Here is a 14,919-nt window from a genome sequence, read left to right as displayed (position 1 = left end):
CAGTCTCGCGATTAGTGTTAGGAAGCAAATAAACACCTCTTTTAATATTCACTTCTGAGATTAGTCACACGTCAATAATGCGAAGGGACCCTTGAATAATCGATGCGTGTTCACATAGCAACCAAGTCTGTTATTTTCGTTAAGCAGACGAGAGTGTTTAAGCGTGTGATTTTGATATTAATTTCTACTTTTTACTGAATTTCTTACAAAAATTTGACAAATATTTATAGTTATCAGTTAAACCTAATTATGGGTGACGACGAGAGCAGTTTCAACACAGAATTGGCGAGCATTACGTAAGTTCACGAAAGCTTTGATCTTATTGTTTAGCCGAGTGAGAGGGGCACTTCATTTCGATCCTACTGAGCAGAATTGTCTCAAGTTTATCACAAAACCATAATCACAGTCGTCAGTTCGATACTGTAAACTGAAATTGAACACCGAAGGAAGCGATATTCGTCGATATTTTCTTGCAGGACTAAATAAACTAAGTCTTCGATCGGAAATCGACCCACGTAACTCCCGATAGGGAAACTTACGTTACCGCTTTGCGTGTATGCTGTCATAAGCTACTCCACAGACTAAATTCAGAAGACTAAAACCAAATAGTAGGATCATTAATCTAAAAATCAATCCCAACAGAATACTTCACTGATTCTCACTTCAAGAAAGAAAGAAATATACAGACAGTTTAGAAACAGACACCACTGATTCGTGGCTAAAGTCAGTTTCATCGAGTTCACACCATAAAACCGGTTTTTGAACACCAATTTCTATATTATCTACGTCTCGGTCTTCGAAGTAGCTGCCTTTCAAGAAATTCTTCATGCATTTGTTTATTTATCTGCCCGATCTACACGTTCTGCCCATGGTAGCTGCAACGAACAACTAAATAATTACCTAACTAGTTTTCTAATAGTTTGAAAGCAAGTTTCAATGTGAAATAGCATTAGTGAGTTCCAGCCACCGAGTTACATGCCCAGGACAATATAACGTCGTGCGTTTCAATAACATAACCTACACAAATCACCAGTTTCGACGTAACAATCCAAAAGTATACGATCCTCACTTTCTCCACCACGAAAACGTCAAATGTCACTTTTAATTTTTGTAGGCGTACTGCCTTTTTTTCACAACAATTCTTACGAGATACAAAAAAGTAGTTAAAGTGTTCCCATATGTACAGTCCATTCATATTCAGTGTAGTGGATGACTAATGCCACAAAAATAGTACCTTACCAGCTCTGTTAGGCCCAATCGACTAACAAAGACAGTATCAAACCTATGTTATGTTTAGTTTGGAGGAGGAGGTTCTGGAACTGGAACTTCTGGACAGACTGGACTCGGAGGACATATGTGAGCTCCGGAAGTATTTCTTTACAAGCGACACAACAGTCAAGAGGAAACGGCGGCCAAGTCACAAGAAGAATGCACGGGCGAAGGAACCTCAAGAGCACAGATTCGGTGGCCAGCCGCTGACCAAGAGACAGTTCGTGAGGGCCGTCGGGAAAGTGGTCGGTAGGTGTCGCACTTGCAATTAGCCTGTGCTCTGAGAACACGCGTTGCCTAGTTCATTTGATGCGATTGTACGTAACATACATTCTCTATCGAACACTACGTGAGCGGGGGTGGGCTATGTATGATTATTTTGCATATATTAGTTGTAAAAAACTTGTAGGCTTATATCTTAACAAGAAATTTCATGTTACCGACGAACTCTGTGTTCGTAGGAAATTGGTCAATGTAGATAAAGCAGGCCGATACGGGTTAAAATTAATGTTGTATTGTACTGTTTCATCAGTCTTACAGTGCAGTAAAATCCATTGGGGAGTTTCTGATGTGAAAAGAAAAGGAAAACTAAGAGACCATTCATGTACTTGTTTCTTGTCGTTTACCTTATAATACTGACATTCTAAAACACCCACAAATCTTTCTCACACTGAAATATTTCACGTATACCGAAGAAGGGATTCGGGAACCAAAGTTATGGAACTAGTACAACTCATTTGGAGATAAAAGGATGTCTAAATCGGTAGGATAACTTGGAAACATGTACCTGACAAGTTTCGCTGAGGTAGCCAAATTTAATCAGACTTAGAATGCTTAAATACGAGACACTAATAAAATCTTAAAGGAAGAGTACAATTCTGTATTCAGAGTTTAGTTCGATCTGTCGTTTGGCGTGTCATAAAGTCAATTGTACAAGGCGAGTTCTCGATGTGACGTCAAATGGAGACTAAAACATTTAACAACCAAACCGTGTAATTCAGATATAAATGATTAATTAAGACGATGGTGTATATACGGATCGTTGTCAGCAATGTTTCTGCAAGTGATCAATTTTCTGACGATTACAGTGGCCGCGCGGAGTATCGAATAGGTTTCTGACTGTCAGAACACAGGGATCGAAAAAGGTTCGAAGGGCTGGCAGAAAATTATCCTGAAGAGCCAACGCTCAGATTGGGCTAAAGCGCCTATGTGGCAATCACAGTGATCAAATTACCTGGAAGTGGAAATAATTTTAATGCTCCGGCATAGCTAATACGGCCAAGGGCATCATGACATTTCTAAACGTGATCAGTTAGATTTCTATTAGACACAAAGTAAATTAATCCAACCCCTAACCCCTTAAAAATTCCTGCTAGTACCACCCTTCCGTGTTCGGAATTGGACATCTCTTTCTCCGATCCTTTCCTGACTTCCTCGGCAACGTGACCTTCATCTCGCGCGTAATGTTTTCACAGAGATGGCTTGGAAAGGGAGGCACCGAGGCATGATCATCATTACATCCGGTATTGAGAAAAATACATCTTAAAAATTTCAGTAAAACTGTTCGAAGTTTTCGTTTATCGGTGTTATGAGGCTGCAGTAAAAACCAAACGTTCGCAACATCGCAGTGTTCATTTCTCGACACAAAAATGTTAATAGAAACTTCACACTCCTATTTAGACCTTCTAGTGAAGTGATCGTCTTTTCAGGTACATTTTTTAAAAAATTTCAGAACTGTAAATATCCCATAGATGAAGCATTACCATTCCCATGCTTCTAGCTCTTACGTAGCAGCACATACAGAAGTGGAAGGAAAAGGAAATGTTGCGAAACGAAAAACTGCTACTGGTCGATATTTAAAGAAATAATTCAAACGTCAAGAACGGAGGTCGAGTAGGAAGCTAATGGGCTTCGGAAATAAAACTCTTTTACTTTGACGCACATTGGGCCTAGTTCATTACTGCACAACAAACAAGGAAGAAATCTACTGTCGCTTTACAACTGTGTATTGTTGTAATGATATTACTTCCAGTAGACATACACTTAAATCTGTCAAGTAAATTACGGAGGAATACCGCTGATGTCACTTCCGAATAACTCGTTGTCGTGTCTTCCACAGGATACATAAAAATGTTGCACCCGCGCGGGCCGTCTAATGCGTAAGGCGTCTGCAAAATGTTCCGCATTACAAAATATCTTAGTAAGTTAATTATATTTAACACAGATGTTTTCAGAAAGCCAGTTTTATTCGCCATAGTGGACAGGAGAAACGATAAAAGATGTTGGGAGACGGAAGGCAATATGAAAGGGATCGTTATTACTGTGGCATATTTAAAGACGCTGTCAGTAGTTCTGACGTTTTGCGTCGAATGATTGCATGATTGATGGCTTGGTAAGGACAAGGAAGGAAGGATCTGAATTACGGGATTATCCTGGAATTCTCCCTTTAGGGACTAAGGAAAACAAAATGTCAGTGCAATATTTGAACCCAGGATTGATGTGGCTCAAGACTGAATACAGTAATTAACGTTTGTGGAGACGTTAATTAATGAAAGGGAATTTCTTGACCAGCTAAGTAAGGAGTAAGAATTTTCTGGTCGCTGTTGCAGGAAACACTCTGTATTCGCCGAGCGCGAGTAGCTGGTTCGAATCTGTAAACACCTCAAAGACGGGTCGAGTGTGGTGGGAGCAATTGCTGGACCACATGATCGAGAAATTAGGCAGCCGCTGTGTGGACGGCCTAGTCAACCCACTACGGCCGCAAATCGACATTGTCAATATGCCTCACTGCAAGGTGTGATGAAGTGCCCAGAATATTTATCTTAATTAAATAGACAAATTCCGAAAACGTAATTTTTCTTCTGCTGTAATGAAATCTGAGGTCCTCGCGACTAATGGAATAAACAAAATCGCAAACAAAACGTCTGTAAATCACGTTTACCACATTACAGATTATTTCCACAGTTTATAACGTCTAGAAATTTCGCTAGGTCTGCCATGCAGAATCAATCGTTCATATAGACTGCCAATACAATATGGCAGCATTATGACCATACGTGGTGTCTGCCGAAACGTCGTAATCTGAGAGATATCAATTCGCGGTTTTACTGAGTAAATGCCACACTCCCATAAGATGGTCTTTGTTTTAAGACTGGATGGACTTGAAAGTTACTGTAACTGCATTAACACAATCAGCTGATGCAGATTATGCGATTCAACAATTCCTTACCAACTGAATTGGTTATTTGATGCCAATGATTTGTGAAAATGATAATAAACCGTGAAAAATCTGAAATGAGGAGGCTGTGGATTATTGCAGATATTATCCTAGCTTTTGCTTAGTGAAACCACAAAGAAATTCTGTCAGGAGCCAATATGAAGGTCGATCTCATGCTTCAGAACTTTTAAACTCTGAAACGAGTTCGACAAGTGGTACACTCATTCTTAGCCGATTCAGGTTTTCCTGCAAAAAGTTTGTATTCATTTCTAACCTCTCCCAGTTTTAATACGCTGCAGTAAGTAACGTAACGAAGTAAAACTTGGCGTTGCCTAAAAGTGACGTGTCCGACTGCGTCACGCTTCTTGCAGAGAGAGACCATCATCAAGGTGGTGCCCATCGAGACGCAGGCGACGTTCTGCTACGCGGTGGTTAGCAAGTTCGGACGCGTCGGGGTATACGACGGCCGCCTCCAGCTCCTGGACAGCTACGTCATCGCCTTAGGCGAGGGAGATGTCCGCGAGCGTATCGGTGATGCGGACGGCGTCGGCAGGCGTCGCCGCATTACCTCAATCTGGTTGACTGACGCCGTGCATCTGCCAGATGCCAGCGTGCTGCTGCTGGCGTGTTCGGACCGGAGTCTACATATGTACGACTCTTCCACTCTGATCCATGCCCCGCTGTTCCTCATCAAGGGCATGGAACACGTACCGCTGTGCCTTTCTTACACAACAGGCAGCGGCAAGAACAGCTCTATGCTGTTCATTGGGGACAGTGCCGGCAATGTAACCACCCTGCACTTCCACCAGCCCAGTGCCTCACTCTTCCACAAAAGGCACCCAAACAAACTCGACAAGTACTACTGGGTGGTACGTCTGTGAATCACTGCTCACTAACTGTCCGTTTATCAGAATTTCTGTTGTGCCTGAACGGATTTTGACGACATTTGGTACATTGCAACACTGAAACTTGAAACTCCCTGCCTGAAACCCGAAGAATAATGGACCTCTCCCAAGCCAGCTGAATCCAATCCAGGTCTAAACTTCTATAAGAAAATGTAATTTCAACTTCACAGGCATATACATGATTTCGTCTTCCAATTGGCATTTTCTTACAGATTTCCGTATCAAAATCCTGCATGTATTTCTTTTCACCATGAGTAGTAGTAGTAGTAGTACTATACGTATGTCCCGCCTATATCAAACTTGCATTAAAAGTAAAGTACTGAATACCCCCTGCATCTAGGCAACGAGGCGAACTTATACATTTTCTAAATATCGGCTCTGAGTAGCCTCTCCGGAGCAGAGCGGGCGTAAACTGGAGGAGAAAACCATGACCATGCTCTGAATCTAAACGTCACAGACGATAGACCACAAGTAGTCACTTCATTGATGGGCTACCAAAATAGAACTTGGTAGAAAAACAGAATGTGAAGCGGACTGGGCTGAACTAGCTCAGGATGACAACTGACAATCTGAATAACTGGACCCCGTGCAATTCGTTTTGCAGGAGCTGAACCAGCAGACGGACTACGTGAACGTGACAGTGGACGTGGGTGTGCACGGAGACGCCGTGCGACAATTGGCGCACTTCCCGGACAACGACACGGTTGTTTCCTGCAGCCACGATCCGTTCGCTACGCTTGTTATCCGCCACGTCGCAGCAAGGAAGACCCCTTACATCTTCAGACTCTCTCGCGTGGGTATCTCATGACACCGTTTCGCAGTCTTTCTCTCCGCTCCGCCACAAGAATACCGGGATTATGCCCCTAAATAGGATACTACGTAAACAATCCGCGCAGTCCATAAATCTCGGTTAAATAACCTAACCGACCACTCAATCCGAGATTATCACAGCGGTAACGAACCTCATTCGCATTCAGAAGGTGTTGGTTCTAATCCCGACTGGAGACGTACGTATATTTTGTTAAAGATGTTCGTAGTTTTCTTCAACCCGTCAATGAAAATGTCGGGGAGGTATCTTAAAACAGTCCACGACAACGCACACCTGCAATCTCTCTTATTTTCAGTTCACCATATACGCCCATAAACTGGTGATCTAATTACTTCTCATGCGATGCTAAATAAACTGTGCAGTTGGTACAGAACAACCTCTTATTACTTGCAGGTTTGGCAAAGGGAGGCCGATAGTGACTTGCAATCAAATGGTATTCGGTTCGAACCCCGGCTGGGCTAGTGCTACACCTCAATCGACAATACTTTACAGCTTCAATCCCTACGTGTTATGAAGTAACCGTTACTAACAAGTAGGGAAATCTTTTGAAAACGGCGCACTGCGAGTTCTGGGAATGGTCTTCGTCGCCTGCTTTGAGGAAATGTCCTAGCATTATCAGGAGACTGAGAAAATACACGAGAAAGTTGTCTGAACAAGGTTCCAGAATCCTAACCAGAACACTTGCGCCTGTGTGGCAGGGTGTCCGGTGTTTCCATCTGGAGCGCTGCATGCGACTGCTTGCTACGGGCAGCGACGACAATGCGACGAGGTTATGGAACCCTGTGGTCACAAAACAACCCCTAGTGACCCTGTTCGGCCACAAGACGGCCGTGGTAGACGTCCTCATTCTGCGCCACCTCAGGGCTGTCGTCAGCTACTCCCAGGACGGGGTGAGTGTCTCGGGTCAACGCAGAATAAGGAATTACCGGCAACCTTCCCGACTAAACATTTGTTGTTTAGAATTCATACTACCATTGCTACCATATGAATTGAATGAAAATCAGTTCATGCTGAATGAAGAAGCCAGCAGGTACCTTTAGTTGCACACTCCTAACAAGTACGAAAAAACGCGGTATGAATTTCTGACGTAAAGTTTGAGTCATAAAACACGTAGTATTGACTTTGCAGTATTTTGTGTTTAGAAGTAAACGTTGAATTGAGCAGAATTTAGGCTCATCTACCTCTAATTTCGTTACAGGTATATTTTACTATATGCAACTGAATCAATGGAGAGGAGCCGGCGGGTGACTCCCTGCCAGTCAACACAATCTCACCCCGTTTCCTTACGATCAGTTTTCATACTATCCTACGCCTAGGTCTTCCAAGCGGCAATTCCCCCTCAGGTTTTCAGACAAAAAATATTGTATGCATCTCTCATCTCACTCATGTGATCCACAGATGTCTCCTATCTTATCATCCTTGGTTTTATTATTCTGTACCGGCAGACAAAACGTGGTTCGTAATCTTCAACAGAGAGTCCGGGTTTCAAGACATTAGGGGGTTAGCAAAACCTCGTTCTTTATTCAGAGAATCAGAGACCGTATGTCTGCAGGTCCTGAAGGTATGGGACACGGAGGACCACTGCTGCCTGCAAACCCTGCGCATCAGCTTCCCGTCCTTTTCCGTACTTGGGAAGGTGGTGGAGTACGGCACGCGGTCACTGTATCCCGGGCCCTCCTCTGGGGCCGCTCTGACACCCTCCGACTCCGAAGTGTGGCTGCGAGGCCAGCTGCTGGTGGCGTGCTGCGACCATGTGGCGCTCCTCAGGGTCGAGACAGCCAGAAAGAACACCACTCCACCCCCTTTACCACCACCCTCGCGCGAGCACCACGCCTCCGTACCCTCGCCTTGGACTGCGGCGGACGCGAGGGGCCTTATCACCCCGGACCTACCATCGTCACTCGAAGAATCCGACTCCAGGTAAGGGGTGTCTTATTTGCTTCTGTGCTTCTGCTCTTCGTCCTCAGTTGTTTCGTCTTCATTTATTTCTTGCTTCTTGGCAGTTCACGTGAAAGTGGCCTGAGATCCATAATTTCTTTTCTCGAATGCACCGTTTAGGCGGCGGTCCTCCCGATCATCGGAGATAACGACGACTCTAGACGCGCAAAGTCTGCGCAAGGCAGCGAGCCTGCGGGGCCTGAACATGCTAAGGGTCAAGCACGAGCGTCAACTGGAGGACAGGCGACCCCTCGTGGAGCAGTGTGCGCCTCATCTGGCCCTCCAGCTCTGGGACCTGCAGGACATCCAATTTTCGCGGGACTTGCCTCTGACACGACGCATGCACGACCGCGGCCTGGAGCTCTCCGACCCGGACAAAGTGGTTCACGCCAGATTACCTGCAGCAGCTGGCAGCAGCAGCAGCAAGGCGTCGAGTACCGTCTCCAGCATCAGGTCCAGCGTCGGTAGACAGCTGAGAGTCACCCCTCCCAGGACCACGAGGACTTAAATTCGCGATGCGCTAGATGAGATAAACTAACTGCGGCGAGGACTGCATGACGTCAGACTAACTCTAAGGATTTCACGAAGGCGAACTTCGCCTACATAAGCAAATAAATTTTAAAAAAGTTAATGGGTTTGTAGCTGTAAGAGTAACTCGCATATCCGTTACAAACACCACTCGACTGACGATGTTTAGAAAACAATCGTTGTTTATTCTCAAGAGACGTCTCCCTCCATCATGGAAAAAATTGCAGTGACTTTTCAGTACGAGACAATAAGTCACCACGGAAGTACTTTATCTGACGGTTTCCTTGCAAATTGATTACGATGAGCAGGGTAATTATAGTAATTAATAATTCTGCAATAACTGTGTGAAGTATGTAGGCCTACTGTCGATGATAATCTAAACGGAGAATGAATGAAGGCTACCGAAGCTGTCTCGGTCAATTTTAATTTAATGTCCTGAGTCTGAAGTGACTGAGGAAAATCAATTATCATGTAGAGCTGGTGGGAAAAGAATGAAGCCGATACAACATTTCGTTACAAAACTGGCCAGAGGCGTAGTCGGTTATGAAACTCTCTTTTGAAAGTTATGGAGACAGCGCAAAGATTTGGATTGTGTGATACCAGGGCTCGCCATAAAGCGAACAAGGTCTTCGACAACTCCAGCGCTGGGATCATGAGTCCGAATCCCGCTCGGGGCAATGGTCGTGTTCGTCTCTTATTGTCCTTTTGACGGATAGACCCCTAGTGGTCCTAACAAATGTCTAAAGGCTTCGTTGTTTAAAATTAATTCTGAAACAGAAGAGACTAATGTCCTAATTTGCTACAGCTGGGGAAAAAATTTTGGAATGAAGTTGCGGAGACAGAGAATCCATGAAGAAATATCAGGAAGAACAATAAAAGACTTGAATGTCATGGAAAGTTTTCACAAAGATAAGCCCATGAGTTTAACTAGGTGCTGACTTATCAATCTAATGGCCTCTGTATTCAGGTTAGACGTAGGCGAGACAAGTACTTCCTGGTACTTATTGTTTATGTTGTTCGAGTGAAATTATGCGGTCTTATCGGAATTTCCTGTGCAGTGAAAAGAAATAAATTATCCGCTTCTAAAAATTTGGCTATGAAAATGATTTGACAGTAGAAATTACACAACTGAAATAATGCGTTTGATCCCATTTGTATTTTCAGTCCGCAATGAAAGTCTTATGGAAAGTAATTTCTGTGTTTCATCTTAACAGCAAGAGTCTTCATGCACTTTTATGAAATTTCGTTCTGCAGGCGAAAGCCTAAATGAGAGGATAATAATGCACGCTGGAATTACGTAATTGGTCATTTGGATCGTGGAAACAGATGGCAGCATCACATATCAAGAAACTGAGAAAATGGGAATGTCCCGACATTATCTTGAAAAGAATTAGGAAAACCAATCACGAGAGATTTTTTTCCTGCCTATTAGTTAAGCAATCTGCAGAGTGATAGGAATTTCCATCAAACACTGGCGCAAATAAACATTTCTGAGTGCAGAACCCACGTGAAATTGACATCTCCCCTTATCTGTGCATCGACATAACGATTGCATTGTTACAAGATGGCGCGAATAAATTCGAACCACGATCCGGCAAGATTATCGTCGAAACTTCGATAAAAGTGGTGATCAGTCATGGTCCACTGGAAGTTTCCGAAGTCCCACTGCAGACACCAGGTGCCGAAGTTCGAGGTTTCACTGACGGTTAAACCGAAGAGCTCACAAGTTAAGATAACACGTACTGTGGGTAACTACAGGGCATAATCTTTGTCCTTGATGCTAGTCTATTGCTGATGCAAATCTTGAAACGAAACAACAGAGACGTTATTATCACTAACTGCGTAATCCCACTGATACAATCCTTCAAAACATCTAATGCACGTTCAATACCTTTGTTTGTTCAACCGTCTTTTCTGGGCCTAAATTCGTACGCTGTAATGCGTAGAATACTGAATGTATGCAACCACATCAGCGTAATGAAACATTTAGATTCCGAATTTATTTAAAAATCAATTAATTTTGAGACCGGAAATAAACTAGTTCATTCTTTGCATTAGTTAAGAAAACGACCTGTGACCGCGTTTGAGAAATACTCGGGCAGGGTCGCCATTAAACAATTGCCCATGACTTAATTGCTATGGTTATTTAAATAACTTTCTCAACAGCTTGGATTAAGTGCAGAGTCGAATGCTGGGATAATAAATGATAACGAATTTTGAAGATGGCGGTTGTATCTTGTCTTAAGTTAATGTCCCGAAAGTTGAGTGCAGGGACTGAGGAAAAAGGAACAATCGGAATAACCAACCTGTAGACCGATATTCAAACACTGCACGTCCCTAATAAGGCCTACAGAAACACTCGACAGAAAGTTGTTTAGCTGATGAGCTGTTGCAAAACCGTTGTCACAAAAGCCACTGTGTGCCTATTTGAGATAAATTTACATTCCCAACTTTGTCAGGAGTCAGTACACAAGGCGCAATGTTACAGACAAGCCAGAATGAATGTACCAGGTGGGGGGGACTGAAGAAATCATGAATTTTTACAGCTTCAGATCTGCTATATGATCATCTTATCTTTAGAATCAGCAGTTGTAATAATTCGTGAAAGACGCATTCAGAGGCCAGACGATTAAAACAGTTGTGTAATTTACGCGACGTTCTGAGTATTAACGGCACTTCCGTTAGCTTTTATCTGTGCCTGGCCAGCAGTTTATATATTACAGAGATTAGTCAATTACAAAATGCAAATATACACTATGCGAACAAGGCCAAAGGTAAAAGGAAATTGTATCCAGAAAATAATTTTTGAGTTACAAAGCACAACCGATTAAATATGTTTGGAATGACATTGCTCCCGCCTTTGGATATTGACTCTTTTAACACAATAACATGATAGTTATTACAAACAAGGCATCATCTTCCGCCCACTGATCAGATAAGGACAGAAATCGAGACTCTTTATTATGTGTCATTTCGTGTGAAGTGTCATAACTGGAGAAGTCCAAGGTGCTTTAAACGCTACCGGAATCGCGACGCAGAATTGTGATAACCTCGAGTACAAATCGCCGAGCAAGCAGCAAAATGGCACAGACGGCAAAAAGATGACAGCTAGGTTGCTGATGCTGCTGTTGTTGGCGGCCACCCCGGTGACCGCCATTAAGGGCAAGAACATTCTTGGGTAAGTGTCTGTCCATCTGTTCCACTGATAATAGGAATATGTTGAGCTAACGGTTGATGTTCAAGGAAATCATGAATTTCATTTTAATAAGATCAATGTAACGAATGTGCGAACTTATGAGGTGGTAGGCAACGCTAAAGCTGCTGAGTAAAGGGAACGTAATTGTGTATAATATATTGAATATCTACAATGTGTACAACATGGTGGCAGCGATGCATAAAGGAGAGGCATAGGCAGAATATTGCATCTTCCAGCAGATTTTATTTCTGAAATTACAAACTGCGGGTCAACGAAGCTATTTATTTTTAAAACATTTCGGTTCAATGCACATAATACTGATATAACTGTGATCTAGACATTCTATAAGTAACTGAAATATTTTTTATGTGATGAATAAGTAAATGAATGCAGTGCAAGTCTATCTACGACAGTAATCTGTTTTATGGGTAAAATATAAATCGTTCAAAGTTCCAACATTGAAAGATAAATAATGTTAATTAATCATTATATTAAATTGGATTTTGGAAGTTTTTTCTTTCAACTGTTGTTCCTTTTCTAAAATTCGTTTATTCAACAACGATGCTAATATGATACTGAGTCAACGAAAAGTTACAGCGATTAATTATGTCATACAGTGAGTTAATACTAAACGTCAGAAAGTGACCGAGGCCTATTTTAAGGTACAATACCTTAATCTGAATGCTTAGTCAGGATAGATGGTCTCTGGCTGACATTTGAACAGAAAACACTCAGAATTGACTGTAGCTGTCTGCATGTCAGTAATACAAAATCACATGCTGGAACTTGACACCAACAAGACGTAAATTTGCAGTAACAAAATCAGTTATGTTAAGATGTAATCTCAATTGCTTTACATAACCAATGTGACTTTGGATATTACAGAAACTGGGTCGCAGCTGGCTGTGTGATCATTCTAGTGACAGTTGCCCTGTTTCTCATCATGTGGAAGTGCATTAGCCACCTAAAGAAGCGGGATGAGAATCAAGGTAAACGCCAGTGGCAGTCTCAGTTTGGATAGTTTTGAAGATCCATGACTGCTTCCCACATTTTGAACCAAAGAATCTCTCAAGTACTATCTGGCTGCCAGATAGAACTGGCATCTGTATCTGTACGTGAAACAAAACCCTGATCTTCCAGCACATAGCCAGTCACTGTACTGCAGCATCCCTATTCACAGTGTTTGCTTCCTTGTAGATGTTTGGAGTACATCCCTGGAGAGTGATGTGGAGGTGGTTTTACCGCATGGAGACCAGCCACCTATGCAGGTCAACTCCTGGCTCTCTTCAGAAATCATGGGCCCCCCACAAGGTAAATATCCATGAAGGTCTATGATATCTCAATAAGGTATAGGTACCTTTTATTACAATCGGGAATCTTCAAACATCAGATAAAACAAACAGGCACAAAATTTTAACTTGGAACATAGGTCTACAGGTATCTCTCGATTTCCGCCGGCTCAATTTGCTCCGATTCAGAATAACGCCGATTTTGAAACCAGTAAGTCAAAAAGTGGAAAAAATATATTTTACTATTATTTATAACGTTTTACAGTGTATCTCGTACTGATTCTTATACTAAATCGTAATTCTTACGTAGCTGATTTTGAATAAAAATTATAAATGCAGTCATCTCTGCAATTACGTATGTTTCGTTAACTCGAATTTGCTCCGGTGAGATCGATGAATCGGTAAAAGCTGTTTGTGAAATGCAAACGTTTGCATATGCGAATTTGCTCTTATGAAATTTCATTTCTGGCTCTTCAAACTTTCAACGGACTAATTTAATCTCTGCAGAGGTACCGGGGTTATTTTTACTACGCGATTTTCTATAGGTCGGCGTCTTACGTGAATGCAACTATCGCATATCAGCAGAGATGACTGTACACATCAATCACATGAAAGAATCGCAGTCAGTCGCGGGGACCAACGAATTGCCGATTGTATGTGTACAAAATATATTTTTTAAATTCCCTTTATTTTATTTTGTAATTGCAGAGCTTTAAATGTAATGCCATTATATTACTCGTCAATGTTTGAGTGCTGGGAACGCATGTCATTGACTTCCCATTGATTTACATTATAAAAGAGTTTCAATTTACGCCGATTCAGTTTACGCCGGTTCGTCCAGGAACGCATCCCCCGGCGTAAATCGAGGGCTACCTGTATATGCCACATATCATAAATAACAAGATTTCTAACCCCCCCCCCCCCCCCAATAATGCCATACAATGTATACAATATCATTGTTTCTGATCTTGGGTGCCAAGATTGGACCAACATGTTAACGCAGACATGAGAGGAAAAATATAAATATTTTGCAAAGAAACCCTCTCTATAGAAGAGTCATTCAGAAGTCCAGGGCAGAGACAGTAGGAATAAATTAAAACATACTGCAAAGAAGAAAGTCGTGAATTGCGTTGTATTAGACAGGGACCAACACTAGGTTTTGGTAACAGAGGCACTGAATTTCTGGGTTTTACGAGCAAAGATTGTCTCAGAAACTAACAACATAACATTGTTTGTTTCAGTTTACCCTGAAGCTCCACCACCCACATACTCAAACCTGGTGCTTAACAAGAAATCTTCTCTAAAAATGAACATTCACGACATCAAACACAAGGTCTTTGTGATAACTACCTGAGAAAGCAAAGTACAAACTCTGACAGAGTGAAATTTTGCAGCCATGTTCAACCAAACCAGATTTCAAACTGGGATCACATGAAGTAATGATACACTGTCACATACGTACCTGAGACAGAGGCGATCTCCCAGTGGTACCCCAGAATGGCAACAATGAAGAATATTATAACATACAGAAGCACGTTTTTTGTCATTATTAAAATGAGTTGTAGTATTTTAGTAAGGCATAAATTTTGCGACGTTAAATTGAACATTGCTGTTTTTCATACGTTTTCTAAACTTCGTGGTCGAGTGGTTAGCATTCCTGCTTCGTATTAGGGAGGTCCCGGGTTAAAGTCTCGGAGACCGGCTATCCTGACTGAATTGTCTCGTGGTTTTTGTCAGTCCCTCCAGGA

At 42.3% G+C, this 14,919-nt stretch overlaps 2 protein-coding genes across 2 annotated transcripts; both read left to right on the top strand.

The window, feature by feature from the left end:
• LOC110827340 (cilia- and flagella-associated protein 337-like) lies at nt 1-11,545 on the top strand. Its single transcript, XM_022058937.2, has 8 exons — nt 1-296; nt 1,298-1,518; nt 3,879-4,063; nt 4,858-5,355; nt 5,996-6,184; nt 6,919-7,110; nt 7,773-8,140; nt 8,279-11,545. Exons 1-8 carry the CDS (start codon nt 250-252, stop codon nt 8,664-8,666), a joined length of 2,088 nt encoding a protein of 695 aa, XP_021914629.1. The 5' UTR covers nt 1-249; the 3' UTR covers nt 8,667-11,545.
• A 139-nt stretch (nt 11,546-11,684) lies between these two features.
• Nucleotides 11,685-14,775, top strand: LOC147872236 (uncharacterized). Its single transcript, XM_087358308.1, has 4 exons — nt 11,685-11,864; nt 12,768-12,871; nt 13,080-13,193; nt 14,413-14,775. The coding sequence occupies exons 1-4, from the start codon at nt 11,788-11,790 to the stop codon at nt 14,523-14,525; spliced, it is 408 nt and encodes a 135-aa protein (XP_087214434.1). The 5' UTR covers nt 11,685-11,787; the 3' UTR covers nt 14,526-14,775.
• Nucleotides 14,776-14,919: the final 144 nt, after the last annotated feature.

This window comes from Zootermopsis nevadensis, unplaced genomic scaffold (assembly GCF_977971745.1).
Source record: "Zootermopsis nevadensis isolate Lab colony 2312 unplaced genomic scaffold, Znev_1.0 Znev_ptg000029l, whole genome shotgun sequence".
Classification (NCBI taxonomy): domain Eukaryota; kingdom Metazoa; phylum Arthropoda; class Insecta; order Blattodea; family Termopsidae; genus Zootermopsis; species Zootermopsis nevadensis.
Note: the sequence above shows the minus strand (reverse complement) of the source record. Positions and strands in the feature narration are given on the sequence as shown.